We start from the raw sequence: 16,250 nt of genomic DNA, 5'->3' as shown, positions 1-16,250 counted from the left end.
GTAGTTCGTGGTGTAAACGGTAAGGCCTTGTGGGCTCTAGGCACCACCTTAAGGATAAGCCTTTCAGCCTCACCACAACTGCCAGAAATCCCTATGGGAAGCTCCCGCTGAAGAGAATGAAACCTACAGGCTGAAGAACTCATACGGCTTTCAGGTCTCCAGACTACGTTTCCCAGAGGCCGTCACGCCCAAGGCTACTTGCAGCCTAAAGCCTGTGAGGGCTTGTTGTCCAAGCTCACCGAGGCGCGCCGGGCCACAGAGGCGGTGCAGCGCGGAGGCCTCCGCAGAGGCTGGCCTACTGAACACAGCTTGGGGCTCCTTGAAATCCCAGCAACGGAGGTGAGAGCCGTGTGGGGGGTGGTCTTTGCCGGGGACCGGGACGGGGCCAAGGCCGAGCCTGTAACTGGCTGCTCGGGCTCGGGACTACACTTCCCAGAGTCCACCGCGCCCGGGCAGGGTTCTCTCCTTACACCAGCCCTCGGCGCGGTCGGCGGGAGCGCGTGCGGTTTCCGCCAACGCTGTGCGTTCTGAGAGCGCGGCGTCCTCAGGGTAGGGCCAGTGCTTCATGGGCCCCGGAAGCCCAACGACCGTGGAGGTGAGGGAGATGCGGGCAGGCTTCGTCGGAGTCGGGGCTTGGTCCGCAAGAACGGGGCTGGGAGGGAGGGAGGGAGAGAGGGAGGGTGTGTGTGTGTGTTGGGAAAGGGTTAGGGAGGGTGTGTGTGTGTGTGTCGGGGAAAGGTTAGGTGATCCTGACGGCGTGTGTGCGTGCGTGCGTGCGTGCGTGCGTGTGTGTGTGTCGGGGAAGGGTTCGGTGATCCTGACGGCGTGTGTGCGTGCGTGCGTGTGTGTGTGTGTCTCGGGGAAGGGTTCGGTGATCCTGACGGCGTGTGTGCGTGCGTGCGTGTGTGTGTGTGTGTGTCTCGGGGAAGGGTTAGGTGATCCTGACGGCGTTTGTGCGTGCGTGCGTGTGTGTGTGTGTGTGTGTCGGGGAAGGGTTAGGTGATCCTGACGGCGTATGTGTGTGTGTGTGTGTGTGTGTGTGTGTCAGGGAAGGGTTAGGTGATCTTGATAGCATCCGTAGATACGTGTGTGAGATTAAGACAGGAGCTGTGTGTGTGTACGTTTGTCTGCAAGCGATCGCAAAGGGAGCTCTTCGTGACTGTAAGAGGCATTTTAAGTGTGACTGTGTGTGTCTGACCAAAAGGTGGGCGGTTCGGAACCACGAGCGGCTCTGCGGGAGAAAGATGTGGCAGTCAGCTTCCGTAGAGATTTACAGCCTTAGAAACCCTGTGGGGTCGCTGTGAGTCGGAGTCGACTCTTGGCAGTGAGTTTTGGGTTGGTGTATGTATGAAGGCGCTCTGGTGACAGCAGTGGTTGAAGTGCTTGGCTGCTAACTGAAGGGTTTACGATTTGAACCCACAGCTGCTTTCGGGGGAGAAAGATGGGGCAGGTATCTTTTGTAAAAAATTACAACCTTGAAAACGCTTTGGCGCAGTTCTACTCTGTACTATAGGGTCTCTATGAGTCGGAATAGACTCCATGGCAACGGTTAGGTTTGGTTTGTCTTTGTATGTGGGAGTCCCTGGGAGGCGCAAACGGTTATGAAAACGTTGGCGATTTTAGTTCACCCAGAGGCTCCTCAGAGGAAAGGCCTTGTCATCCACTTTTAAAAGATGTGCGGTTGAAAACCCTGTGGAGCACAGTTTTACTCTGACACACAGGGAGGTCACCATGACCGGTAACAGACTGACAGCAACTGGTTTGGTTTTGTTTTTGTTGGTGGTGTAACATGACTGTGACTATATCATTATGTGTATGACCATTTGTGTAAATGTGGTGGTAGCAGCAGCTGCAAGGCCAGAGACAAAGAATTTAACATTGTGTTTAGCAACAGTCGTAGTCATACATAAATATGTGGAAAACAGTTTCTCTGGTGGACTGGTAGCTGGATTGGAGTGGGTGTAACATAGAATGAGGGCAGAGGAATCGGAGGCAGTGCAGACAACGTATTTTAGGAGTTTCTCTGTAAATGAGCAGAGAAATGGACCGGCAGCTGGTGAGGGGAAAATTAACCTATCAGTGTCCTGGCAGGATTGAACCATGCGAGGGGGGAAAGTCCAGGCAAGGGTCAGTAAGCAAGGTTCATCTGCTTGGGTGTACTGAAATTGCAGAATAAATGAAGTATAGTAGCATTTCCGTGAGCCATGAGCTCAGGATTTCAGAAAACAAGGGGAAATGACCTGTGTTTGGTAGATGTCAGCAACAGTAAGGGTTGGTGAGTTACATAATCTGATGGCATGAAATTGAAAACTAGGGTTTCAACGGGTATGAGAGGGAGGGAGAAAGATCTGAGAGCAATAAAGAACAACAGGAAGACACCTGCCCCCTACCTCCAAACCCAGTGGTATAAAGCTGTGGTAGAAAAAAAAGTCACGTGAGGAGAGCCAAGTTCCTGTTAGACCAGAAGGTGAAGGATTGTTCGGGAATTGGCTGAAGAAGAGAAGAGGATTTTGTTGTTCATGAATATACATTCCAGAGGGTGTACTGGAAAGTTTCAAGAGTTTGGGGAAGGATGCGAAAAGGGAACAGATGGGAAAGAAGTACATGTGGGGAGTACAGGAGTACAGTGTCTGAAATGAGGGGCGACTAGGGAGTCTGGGGCTTCTCATGATAGACATAAACATAGATGTAGGGTGTATTGACATTTATTCTGGTTAGATTCAAGACAGTGTTGGTGTCATGAGAGAGATTTCTGAGTATCCCTCAGAAGGGAGGCTGAGGATAGAAGCCTTAGGGGTGGTTGTGGTAGGCAGAATAATGGTCCCCCCCCAAATATTCCTATGTTCTATTCCCAGAACCTGTGAATATGTTACTGTACATGGCAGAAGGAACTTTGGAGATGTAAGTTAAGGACCTTGACATGGGCAGATTTCCTAGGTTATCCAGCTGGGCCCAGTCTAATCACATGGGTACTTAAAATTGGTGAACCTTCTGGCCTGAGATTGGATTCAGAGGGAGATGTGACCATACAAGAAGGGGCAGAGAGATGTAACATTACTGGCTTTAAAGATGGAAGACTGAGGTCATGAGCCAAGGAATATGGGTGGCCTGTAGAAGCTGGAAAAGGAGGGAAACTGATTCTCGCCTAGAGCCTTCAGAAAGGAACACAGCCCTGCCGGCATCTTGATTTCAGCTCAGTGAGACCCATATTGGACTTCTAACCTACAGAACTGTAAGATAACAAATTTGTTTGTTTTAAGCCACAAAGCTCGTAGTAATTTGTTACAGCAACATTAAAAAACTAATACAGTGGTGTAGTGTCTTCGCCTCAGTGCTGGGGTGACGTCTTGATCTCTGTGGCATGAGGGAAGCTCAGCCTCAATCCCTGTTGATGGAGTTGAGGACTTCAGGTAAATAAAGAACATAGTGATATTGTGGAAGACTTGGGAGAGGCATGATCTTCTCAATTGTGTAATTTCCAGTTTCGCTGTATTGTGCTATTTTGAAACTTCGAAATGTAATGCATTTTTCTTGGTGATCTAGTATAGGTCAGTCTATGGTTGTTTTCTACTTGATTTGTCTTGGATTAAGAGAGGTGTACATCATCTCTAACTCCTGCTTTATGAAAGTTACTGCTGTTTGTTGCTGTATAAATATGAAAACAAAACCAAACCTGTTGCTGCCAAGTCGACTCTGACCTATAGCAACCCCGTAGGACAGAGTAGAATTGCCCCCAGAATTTCCAAGGCTGTAATCTTTACAGGAGTAGACTGCCACATGTTTCTCTTGTGGAGCCGCTAGTGGATTCGAACTGCCGACCTTTTGGTTAGCAGGCAAGTGCTTAACCACTGTACCACCAGGGCTCCTTTGCATAGATACTACTAACTGTTATATGTTTATTGTTAGTATTTTAATATGCTAAAGATTACGGCTGCTGCTTTTTTTGTTTTTTGCATTTGCCTTCTACAAAATTTGCCATAATTTGTGAGATAAAGTTTTTATTGACATTTATCATATATGCAGACAGTTGTGTACGTGATAATACAATCAAAACTGTAGAGCTGAAGTGAATTACCACGAAGGGAACCCTCATGTAGTATACACCCAGACCAAGAACTAAAACGTTACCTGCATCCCAGAAGTCCCATTTGTGCTCCTGTCTGGTCAGTAGCTCCCCAGAAGTAACCACCACATACCAGTTTGGTCTGTTTCTGAACTTTATATAAGTGGACTCATATAGTAAGTACCCTTTTGTGTTGGCCTCTTTTGTACAACATTATGAGATCCATCCATATTACTACTGTGTATAGAAATAGTTCATTTGTTCTCACTACTGAATAGTATTGTGGGGTATGAGTTATACCAACTGAATTCTTCATTCTACTCTTGATGGGCATCTGTATTGTTTCCAGCTTTGTGTTCTCTTAAATAATGATGTAACAAATATTCTTGCATCTGTCATTTTATGTTCATTAATATGCATTTCTGTTGGGTATATTTCTAGGAGAAAAATGCTCGGTCATAGGATTAAGCAGATACTCTGTTTTCCAAAATGGGTGGTACTCTCATCAACAGTTTATGCAAGTTTCAGTTGCTCCACTTTCCTTTAACACTTGGTATTGTCGTCACACTTTAAAATTTTGGTGAATGTGCGTTGCATTGTGGTTTCCTGACTAATGAAGTTGAGTACCTTTGTTTTAATGTCTCTTGGCCATTTGGATATCTTCCTGTAGAAAATGCCTATTAAGCTCAGTTTTTTCAGGGTTTGCCTGTCTTTTAATTATTTATTTGTAGTTTTCTGTATATTCTAGATGTGACTCCTTTGTTGGCTCTGTGTCTTGCTCATATCATCTCCTAGTCCGTGGCTTGCGTTTTCACTCACTGTAATGAATAGAAATTGCTTTTTAAAATGTAGTCCAATTTATATATATTTTTTCCTTTTATGGTTTGTACTCTTTGTATTCTGTTTAAGAAATCTTTGCCTAGCCCAAAGGCATAAAGATATTCTGTGTTCTAGATTCATTACATGTCACGTTTACATCTACATAAGGTCAGGATTCATTTTCCTGATTGCAGTGCAGTGGGTTTCTTTTATATATAGCCTTTCTGACCTTGGGTTTATTTGTCTGGCAAGGATGATTGGCTAGGCCAATTGGCTAGTCGATTACTACGCAAATAGGGTACATAAAACCACCCATTAGGATTAAGCGACCTTGTGGGGATTAGTTGGTTTGAGGCCCAGTTGGGAGGGCCATGCCTTGAAATTAATAAGGAGCTTGCTTATAAGCAGCTAACCTGACAAAGGTTTTCTTTTTCTTTTTTTTTAAGAGAGACAGGGAGAGAGGGAAGGAAACCTCCTAAAAGGGCTGTAATACAAGTCAAGACCTGTAGTGCTGAGATAGTGCTAGATGGCGGCAGCTGTACCGGTGGTGGCGGCAGTAAAACTGCTGGACCGGTAGACAGCTGCGGCGGGGCTTGTAGGCCCACAGAGATATAGGGAGAGAAAGAGAGAGTGAGGCAGTGTGAGAGAACTGAGTTCCTTGGGGCAGGAGGCTTGCTGACAGAGCAGGGTGCCTCTGGGCACTTGTTGGTAGAGCCAAAAGAGCTATGACATTTGCCCCGTGGCACAGCAGAAGCAGAACTCTTGGAAGCTGTGCAGGCCCCCAGCAGCCTGGCTGGCACCCAAAGGCAGACAGCCACGCACAGCCAAGAGAAGGGCCTACTAGCACGACAGAGAAGAGCTGAGAGAGGTGTTTTGGTGGAAAACTGCCCTGATTGACGAGCTGTATCCTGTCTCCTGAGTTGTATCTTCCAAATTGATCCCAATCCCGCGTTGTAGTTTGTTACTAACAAACCACTTAACTCTAAGTACAGTTGTGGGTTCTGCGAGACGTTGCAGTGAATTACCAAGCCCAACAGGGGAAGGAAGAGTGCTGAGGGGAGGGGAGGGAAGAGTGCTGAGGGGAGGGGAGGGAAGAGTGCTGAGGGGAGGGGAGGGAAGAGTGCTGAGGGGAGGGGAGGGAAGAGTGCTGAGGGGAGGGGAGGGAAGAGTGCTGAGGGGAGGGGAGGGAAGAGTGCTGAGGGGAGGGGAGGTGGTTGGTGTTAGAGATGATGGAATGGTACAGCAGCATGTAGAAGCTGGTCTTTAACCTCTGCCTCATAGGAACCAGCTTTGTGCTGATTCTTATTAAAGAAATTACTTGTTCACCAATGTAGACATCCAGTTGACCTAGCACCACTTGTTGAAAAGACCATCCTTTTGCCACTGTCATCTTTGTCATAAATCAAGTGCCCTTCTATGCACGGGTATATTTCTGGATTTTTTATTCTTTCCCCCTTGGTCTATTAGACTATCCTTGCAACTATTCCATATTCTTTTGTTGAGACGAGGGTTCATTTTCTTCATTTTGCATATTTATACTTTCTAATTTTTCTACAAAGAGCCCTGGTCATGCAGTGGTTAAGTGTATGGCTGCTAACAGGAAGGTCTGAGGTCCAAACCCACCGGCTACTACACAGGAGAAAGATCTGGCAGTCTGCTTCTGTAAAGATTACAGTCTTGGAAACCCTATGGGGCACTTCTACTCTGTTCTATAGGATCACCATGAGTCGAAATTGACTCGACAGCACACCACAAAAACAACAACGATTTTTCTACAACGAATGTATTTCTCATGTAATGAAGAAGTCCTCTTTCAAAACTGTACTGTCCAACTTACTTTTTTTTGCATGTATTTAAATTTTAGCTTCTGAATAAAAATATACAGTAAAATTGAATTTTTGGTGGGCAATTATGACTTTCTTTTTCTTAATTTTTACTGCGCTTTAAGTGAAGCACAGTAAAAATTAAGAAAAAGAAAGTCATAAAAAAATTTTTTTTAGTGAAAGTTTACAAATCAAGTCAGTCTCTCATACAGAAATTTATATGCACCTTATTATATACTCCTAGTTGTTCTCCCCCTAATGAGACAGCACACTGCTTCTCTCTACCCTGTACTTCTGTGTTCTTTCAGCCAGCTTCTGTCCCCCTTTGCCTTCTCATCTCCCCTCCAGACAGGAGCTTCCCACACAGTCTCATGTGTCTACTTGAGCCAAGAAGCTCACTCCTCACCAGTATCATTTTCTATCCTATAGTCCAGTCCAATCCCTGTCTGAAGAGTTGGCTTTGGGAATGGTTCCTGTCTTGGGCTAACAGAAGGCCTGGGGACTAGGACCTCTGGGGTCCTTCTAGTCTAAGTCTGGTCTTTTTACGAGAATTTGAGGTCTGCATCCCACTGCTCTCTTGCTCCCTGAGGGGTTCTCTGTTGTGTTCCCTGTCAGGGCAGTCATCGATTGTAGCCAGGCACCGTCTAGTTCTTCTGGTCTCAGGCTGACGTAGTCTCTGATTTATGTGGCCCTTTCTGTCTTTTGGGCTCATAATTACCTTGTGTCTTTGATGTTCTTCATTTTCCTTTGCTCCAGGTGGGTTGAGACCGATTGATACATCTTAGATGGCCACTTGCTAGTGTTTAAGACCCCAGACACCGCTCTCTAAAGTGGGACGCAGAATGTTTTCTTAATAGATTTTATTATGCCAATTGACTTAGATGTCCCCTGAAACCATGGTCCCCAAACCCCCGCCCCCGCTATGCTGGCCTTCGAATCATTTGGTTTACTCAGGAAACTTCTTTGCTTTTGGTTTAGTCCAGTTGTGCTAACCTCTCCCGTATTGTGTGTCATCTTTCCCTTCACCTAAAATAGTTCTTTTGTAGAATCTAAATAGTGAATACTCCTATCCCTTCCTCCCTATCCCTTCCTCCCTCCTCACTCTGTTTAAACTATTTCTTGAGTTCTTATAATAGTGGTCTCATATAATATTTGTCCTTTTGCAACTAACTAATTTCGCTCAGCATAATGCCTTCCAGATTCCTCCATGTTATGAAATGTTTCACGGATTCCTCACTGTTCTTTATCGATGCGTAGTATTCCATTGTGTGAATATATCATAATTTATTTATCCATTCATCAGTTGATGGGCACCTTGGTTGCTTCCATGTTTTTGCTATTGTAAACAGTGCTGCAGTAAACATGGGTGTGCATATATCTGTTCGTGTGAAGGCTCTTATTTCTCTAGGATATATTTCAAGGAGTGGGATTGCTGGATTGTATGGTAGTTCTATTTCTAGTTTTTTAAGGAAGCGCCAAATCGATTTCCAAAGTTTGGAATTGTCGCTTCCTTAAAAAGCTAGTTATATGACTTTTAACATAGGTACTGTTGTTGCTAGGTGCCGTGGGGTCAGTTCTGACTCATAGCGACCCTGCGCACAACGGAACGAAACACTGCCCAGTATACATGTAGATTCCTGTAACGACAACGATGATCAGGATACAGAACAGCTCCTTCACTCCAAATACTACCTCATTTCATTCCTTTGGCATCACACTTTTCCCAACATGTAACCTGTGGCAACTACTGATTTGTACTCCATCACCGTAGTTTTGTTTTTTTGAGAATGTCATAAAAATAGAATCATTCAGTATGTAACCTTTTTCACTCAGCATAATGCATTTGAAGGAGCCCTGGTGATATGGTGGTAAAAGCTCTCCTCACTTCCTTCTGAGTCCTCACCAGAATTGTCTTTGATGTTCATAGTTCTACCAATAGTCTCTTCAAGGCAATCTAGGCTTTTACTGTAAGGCACTTTAAAATCCATCCAGCTTCTACCCATAAGTCAATTCCAAAACTGCTTGCACATTGTAGGTATCTGTTAGAGCAGCACCCCACTCTCCTGGTACCAAATTCTGTCTTAGTTATCTAGTGCTGCTATGTCAGAAATACCACAAGTCGATGGCTTTAACGAAGAGAAATGTATTCTCTTACAGTTTAGGAGGCTAGAAGTCCGAATTTAGGGCACTAGCTCCAGGGGAAGGTTTTTTCTCTCTCTGTTGGTTCTGGGGGAAGGTCTTTGTCATCAATCTTCCTCTGGTCTAGGAGCTTCTCAATGCAGGGATCCCAGTTCCAAATGACATGCTCTGCTCCCAGTGCTTCTTTCTTGATAGTATGAGGTCCCACTCTTCTCTGCTCACTTTTCTCATTCATATCTCAAAAGAGATTGACTCAAGATACGACCTAATCCTGTAGATTGAGTCCTACCTCATTAATACAACTGCCTGTAGTACTGCCTTATTAACATCATAGAGGTTAGGATTTACAGCACATAGGATAATTACTTCAGATGGACAGCCACACCATACTGGGAATCATGGCCTAGCCAAATTGTCACATATTTTGGGGGGACACAATACAATCCATAACAGGGTCTTTGCAGCTGTAATCAAGTTAAAACAAAGTCATATTGGATTAGGGTGACTCCTAATCCAATGACTGGTGTCCTTATAAGAAGAGGAAATTTGACCATAGAGACACACAGGGAGAACACCATGTGATGCAGGGGACAGAGATCGGAGTGATACATCTATAAGCCAAGGAATACCAAGGACTGTCAGCAACCACCAGCAAAGGCAAGGAAGGATCTCCCTTCAGAGTCTTCGGAGAGAGCATGGCCCTGCTGTCACCTTGTCATCCTGCCTCCAGAACAGGGAGATAATATACACTGACGCTGTATTAAGCCACCAAGCTTGTGGTACTTTGTTACCGCAACCATAGGAAACTAATACACTCAATACTATTCAGTTGTATGCATGTACCACAGTTTGTTTATCCACTCACCTGTTAAGGTCATTTGGGTAAAAATAAGTTCTTTATTTTTCTAAAACTTACCCAGGAGTAGAATACTTATCCAGGAGTAGAATACTTACCCAGGAGTGAGATTGTTTGGTAACATAGTAGGTATACATTTCACTTTTTAAAAAACTGCCATACTGTTTTCCAAAGTAGCTGTAACATTTTGTATCCTTACTAGCAGGGTGTGCAAATTTCAGTTGCTCCACATCCTCACCAATACATGGTATTATCGGTATTTTTTAGTTTAGCCATCTGTCAGGTGTCTCATGGTATCTCATTATGGTTTTATTTTGCAATTCCCTAATGATTGATACCACCAATTGTCTGTCATTTTGTTAGACTATGGGGGCTTGCATGTTGCTGTGATGCTGGAAGCTATACCACCAGTATTTCAAATACTAGCTGCGTGACCCATGGTGGACAGGTTTCAGGGGAAATTCCAGACTAAGACAGAGTAGGAAGAAGAAACTGGTAGTCCACTTCTGAAAAAATTGGCCAGTGAAAACCTTGTGAATAACTGCAGAACATTGTCTGACATAGTGCCAGAAGATGAGTCCCTCAGATTGGAAGGCATTCAAAATACAACCGGGGAAGTAGAGCTGACCTTAACGACATGGGTGGAGTAAAGCTTTAGGGACCTTCATTTGCTCATATGGCACGACTCAGAATGAGAAGAAACAGGTGCAAACACCCATTAATAACCAGAACATGGAATTTATGAAATAGGAATTTAGAAAAGTTGTCAGAAATGAAATGGAACACATAAACATTGGTATTTTAGGTGTTAGTGAGCTGAAATGGACTGGTATTGGTCATTTTTAATCAGACACTCACATGGTCTACTATGCTGGGAATGACAAACTGAAGAGGAATGGCATCGCATTCATCGTAAGAAAGGACATTTCAAAATCTGTCTTCAGTAATATTCATATGCGTACAAGGAAGACTAGTTAATATGACTATTAATTCAAATCTACACACCAACCACTAATGCAAAACATGAAGAAACTGAAGATTTTTACCACCTTCTGCAGTCTGAAAGTGATCAAACATGTAATCAAGATGCATTGATAATTACTGGTGATTAGAATGCAAAAGTTAGAAACAAAGAAGGATTGGTAGTTGGAAAATATGATACATGTGATGCCAGAGATTGCATGATGGAATTTTGTATGACCAACGACTTATTCATTGTAAATATCTTCTTTCAACAACATAAATGGTGACTATACATGTGGACCTCACTGGATGGAATACACAGCAATCAAGTAGACTGTATCTGTTGAAAGAGATGATGGAGAAGCTCAATATCACCAGTCGAAACAACGCCAGGGGCTGACTGTGGAACAGAGCATTGAAAGGAAGTTCAAATTGAGGCTGAAGAAAAAGAAAACAAGTCCATGAAAGCCAAAATACGACCTTGAGTATAGCCCACCTGAATTTAGAGACCATCTCAAGAACCAATTTGATGCATTGAACACTAATGACTGAAGACAAGTTATGGAATGACATGAAGGATATCATACGAGAAAAAGAAAAAGACCACTAAAAGGAGAGGGGAAAAAAAAAAAGAGAAGACCAAAGTGGATGTCAGAAGAGACTCTGAAACTTTCTCTTGACTGTAGAGCAGCTAAAGCAAAGGAATAAATGATGCAGTAAAAAAACTGAACAGAAAATTTCAAAGGGCAGCTTGAGAAGACAAAGTAAAGAATTACAATGACATGTGCAAAGACCTGGAGTTAGAAAACCAAAAGGCAAGAATCTACTTGGCATTTCTCAGGCTGAAAGAACTGAAGAAAAAATTCAAGCCTTGGGTCACAATATTGAAGGACTCTATAGGCAAAATATTGAATGATGCAGGAAGCATCAAAAGAAGATGGAAGCAATATACAGAGTCACTGTACCAAAAAGAATTGGTCAACGTTCAACCATTTCAGGAGAAGCATATAATCAAGAACTGATGGTATTGAAGGAAGAAGTCTAAGCTGCACTAAAGATACTGGCAAAAAAACAAGCTTCAGGAATTAATGGAATACCAGTTGAGATGTTTCAACCAATGGATGCTGCTCTGGGAGATGCTAACACATCTGTGCCAAGAAATTTGGAAGACAGCTTCCTGGTGAACCAACTGGAAAAGATCCACATTTGTGCCCATTCCAAAGAAAGGCAACCCAACAGAATGTGGAAATTATCAAACAATATCATTAATATCACACTCAAGTAAAACTTTGCTGAAGATCATTCAGAAGTAGTTGCAGAAGAACATCAACAGGGAACTGCCAGAAATTCAAGCTGGATTCAGAAGAGGCCGTGGAACTGGGGATATCATTGCCGATGTCAGGTGGATCCTGGCTGAAAGCAGAGAATACCAGAAAGATGTTTACCTTTGTTTTATTGGTTATGCAAAGGCATTCGACTGTGTAGATCATAACAAATTATGGATAACACTATGAAGAACAGGAATTTTAGAACACTTAGTTGTGCTCATGAGGAACCTGAACATACATTAAGAGGAAGTTGTTAGAAAAGAACAAGGGGATACTTTGTGGTTTAAAGTCAGGAAAGGTGTGTGTCAGGGTTATATCCTTTGACCATACTTATTCAATCTGTATGCTGAGCAGATAACCTCAGAAGCTGGACTATATGAAGAACTGGGCATCAGGACTGGAGGAAGACTCATTAACAACCTGTGTTACGCAGATGACACAGCCTTGCTTGCTGAAAGTGAAGAGGACTTGAAGCACTTACTAATGAAGATGAAAGACTAGTCTTCAGTATAGATTACACCTCAACATAAAACAAAAATGCTCACAACTGAACCAGTAAGCAACATTATGATAAATGGAGAAAAGATTGAAGTTGTCAAGGATTTCATTTTACTTGGGTCCACAATCAGCGCTCGCAGAAGCAGCAGTCAGGAAATCACATGACACATTGCATTGGGCAAATCTGCTGCAAAGGACCTCCTTAAGGTGTTGAAAAGCAAAGATGTCGCCACGAAGATTAAGGTGCGCCTGACCAGGCTGTGGTGTTTTCAGTAGCCTCATATGCTTGCAAAAGGTGGACAGTGAATACAGAAGACTGAAGAAGGACCAATGCTTTTGAATTATGGTACTGGTGAAGAGTATTGAATATGCCATGGAGTGTCCGATGAACCAACAAGTCTGTCTTGTAAGAAGTACAGCCAGAATGCTCCTTAGAAGCAAGGATGGCGAGACTTTGTCTCACGTACCTTGTACCTGTTATCAGAAAGGGTCAGTCTCTGGAAAAGGACATCATGCTTGGTAGAATAGAGGGTCAGCAAAAAAGAGGAAGACCCTCAAGGAGATGGATTGACAGTGGCTGCAGCAGTGGGCTTAGGCATAACAATGATTGTGAGGACGGTACAGGATCAGGCAGTGTTTTGTTGTATGTAGGGTCGCTATGAGTTGGCACCTAACAACAACGAGTTAGTAGGATTCACACCAGGATTTCAAGGGTGGTCCAACATTAGAAAATCAATCAATGTAATACACCACATAAATAATATAAAGGAAAAGAACTGTCTGATCATATTAATTGATGCAGAAAATGCATTTAATAAAATCCAGCACCCTGTCCTGATAAAAACCCTCAGCAAAATAGGAATAGAAGGGAAATTTCTAAACATAATTAAGTGCATATATGCAAAACTAATAGCCAACATATTCTCAGTGGAGGAAATAAAAGGCCACAGCCATAGGAAGTAGGAGTACTGATGGAGCAGTGGTTAAAGTGCTCCGCTGCTAACGAAAAGGTCAGCATTTCCAACCCAGCAGCCACTCCACAGGAGAAAGATGGCGTAAAGAATGCAGTCATGGAAACCCTATGGGGCAGTTCTGCTCTGTCCTACGGGTCCTTACGAGTTGGAATCAACTCAACAACAACAAGGTGTTTTTTTTTTTTAATGTCATAGGAAGTACACATGAAGGCCCTGGGCAGGTACACTGGGTTAATACCAGAATGGAGGGTCCGGTTGCCCTTGGGATAATCCTGTGTATGGTTTTAGGGGATATTCTGCTCATGGAAAGTCAGAGTGGCCTTATCATATCCTGATCCATGTCATGAGTTTGGGACAACTTATCGGATTGAAACTCTGTCCTGCTATAGTTGGATCACTTCGGTTTTGGACAGGGCCAGGATTTCTTCAGGCTTTCCGGGAAAGAAAATGCTATTTTCATATAAAAATATAGTCCACTTGAAAACTCTCAAAGCCTGTCCTCTCATCATTTCTTCCCTGTAGCTCTGCGTGTTCGGTACTCTGCTTCTCAAGGAGAGGAATCCAGAGGAAGACTGATCAGTTCTTGGAATTTGAAGTCATGGCCCATGTGAGTTGCAATTGCCTCTCTTCAAAAATATGACCATTCATATCATGTGGATATTTGTATTCTTTATGCTTATACTGTTTACCTTAGTATTCAATGTGTTAAGTGATGATTGTGATAAAGTTTAGTACAGCAAAAAGAAAGTTTTATTCAGCATATATTCAAAAAGGCAAAAGTGGGAAGTGAACAAGCATGTCGTCAGAGCTAATGTCTGCCCGAAGCCGGGGAACGTTACAGAATCATCAGAATATGTTAACATCACAAATGGGAAAAATCACTGGAAGCTTCACCTTTTGCCGATTGGCTGAAAACTGCTAGATCAACATAAGTCTGCATTTTGAATCATGTTTCTTAATAATCATTGGTATAGGTTTCAGTAAGGACTGTCAGGAGCGCCTTCATTGGTCCAATAAATCTTACTATTCACTAAAAAACCAAAAACCAAACCCACCGTCGTGGAGTTGATTCTGACTCATAGCAACCCTATAGGACAGAGTAGAACTGCCCCATAGAGTTTCCAGGGAGAGCCTGGCAGATTTGAACTGCCGACCTCTTGGTTAGCAGCCGTAGCACTTGACCACTACGCCACCAGGGTTTCCCTATTCACTAAAGGCTAATAAAAAAAGATAAGAGTGGAAAGTATGTGGGTCATTAGTGCTGTGTTTTATGTGGAAAAAAAAAAACAAAAAAACACACCTGTTGCCCTCGAGTCAATTCCGACTCATAGTGACCCTATAGGACAAAGTAGAACTACCCCATAGGGTTTCCAGGGAGCATCTGGTGGATTTGAACTGCCGACCTTTTGGTTAGCAGTTGTAGCTCTTAACTACTATGCCATCAGGGTTTCCGTTTATGTGAAAGGTTCCCTAAAAGATGTTTTCCAAGATTGTCCTAGCTATTGTGTTTTTTTTTTTTAATTTTTATTAAGCTTCAAGTGAACATTTACCATTCCAATCAGTCTGTCACATGTAGGTTTACATACATCTTACTCCCTTCTCCCACTTACTCTCCCCCTATTGAGTCAGCCCTTACAGTCTCTCGTTTCGTGCCAATTTTACCTTCTTCCCTCTCTCTCTATCTTCCCATCCCCCCTCCAGTCAAGAGTTGCCAACACACTCTCCCGTGTCCACCTGATTTAATTAGCTCACTCTTCAGCTATTGTGTTTTATACCTCAGGGTCCATTCAGTGTGTCCTTGTGAGTCCTTGGGGGTCCAGCTCCAGCTGGGTCACATTCTAGGACAGAGAATAATGGCTCCAATATTATCTCCTAAATCACTTCCTTAGGTGTCCCCCTTCTTTCCAGCCAAAGTTTCCAAATCTGTCTTTTAGGGCATTCAGTATCTTCTGTGTCCTCTGTCTTCTGCCATCGTTCTCAGTAGGGCATCAGCAAGAAAGAGGAAGACCCTCAACGAAATGGATTGACACAATGGTTGCAACAATGGGCTGAAACATAGCAACCATTGTGAAAAGGTGCAGGACCAGTGTTTCGTTATGTTGTACATAAGGGTCACTATGAGTAGAAATGGACTTGATGGCCCCTAACAACAGGGAAATAGTAGAGACTTCCTTTTCAAAATTGTGGCCTTAACAAGGTGGAACTGAGTGGTTAAAGGACTCACACACGAGAAAGCTTTTATTTAGTACTCTGTGCAATGGAGTTTTCCAGTTAATCAAGATGGGGTTTGGTGTTGTTTGATATTCATTTCAGGATGTGACACTTTGTGAGGCTTTTAGTTAAGGGACATGTGAGGCTGAGTTCAGGGTGGGCGTTGAAGAATTTGGCCTTTGTCCTGGTACCTTTAAGGTAACCTCTAAACCCTTGGAATTTCTGGAATTATTAGGGTGTCTAGTTATTCATGAGGGCTCCAGACCACAGCCTGAAGAGTGTATGATAATGTGATTCCTGTTGGCTGGGGCTGGCTATGTCAGAGAGACCATCCTCCAAGGGATGGAAGGGGGCTGAAGATTGAGTTCAGCGATGATTCAGTCAGTCTTACTTAGGTAATAAAACCCTAATAAAAACTCTGGACAGTGAAGTTCGGGGGAGCTTCATGACTGGCAATAGACATTAGTGCCATAGGAAGGTGATGCACCTCTGGGTACACAGAAGCTGTGCGTTGGGGACCCTCCCAGACCTGACCCGATACATCTGTTCTTTATGCTGGTCTTGATTTGTATCCTT

The 16,250-nt window shown here is 43.5% G+C and overlaps 1 protein-coding gene across 7 annotated transcripts in view; it reads left to right on the top strand.

The window, feature by feature from the left end:
* Nucleotides 1-16,250, top strand: part of LOC126086095 (zinc finger protein 790-like) — a 46,979-nt gene that overhangs the window by 10,753 nt on the left and 19,976 nt on the right. The window contains exons 1-2 of one of the 7 annotated variants that reach the window (XM_049902195.1): nt 95-339; nt 13,986-14,070. In XM_049902195.1, the coding sequence (XP_049758152.1) occupies nt 14,062-14,070 (9 nt within the window). In that variant the 5' untranslated portion in view covers nt 95-339; nt 13,986-14,061. Of the gene's footprint in view, nt 1-94; nt 340-372; nt 596-770; nt 3,411-13,985; nt 14,071-16,250 lie in introns of those variants that run through there. The other 6 variants (XM_049902193.1, XM_049902202.1, XM_049902196.1 and 3 more) reach the window with 6 other exon arrangements.

This window comes from Elephas maximus, chromosome 11 (assembly GCF_024166365.1).
Source record: "Elephas maximus indicus isolate mEleMax1 chromosome 11, mEleMax1 primary haplotype, whole genome shotgun sequence".
NCBI lineage: Eukaryota > Metazoa > Chordata > Mammalia > Proboscidea > Elephantidae > Elephas > Elephas maximus.
This window is presented reverse-complemented; position numbering and strand designations above follow the sequence as displayed.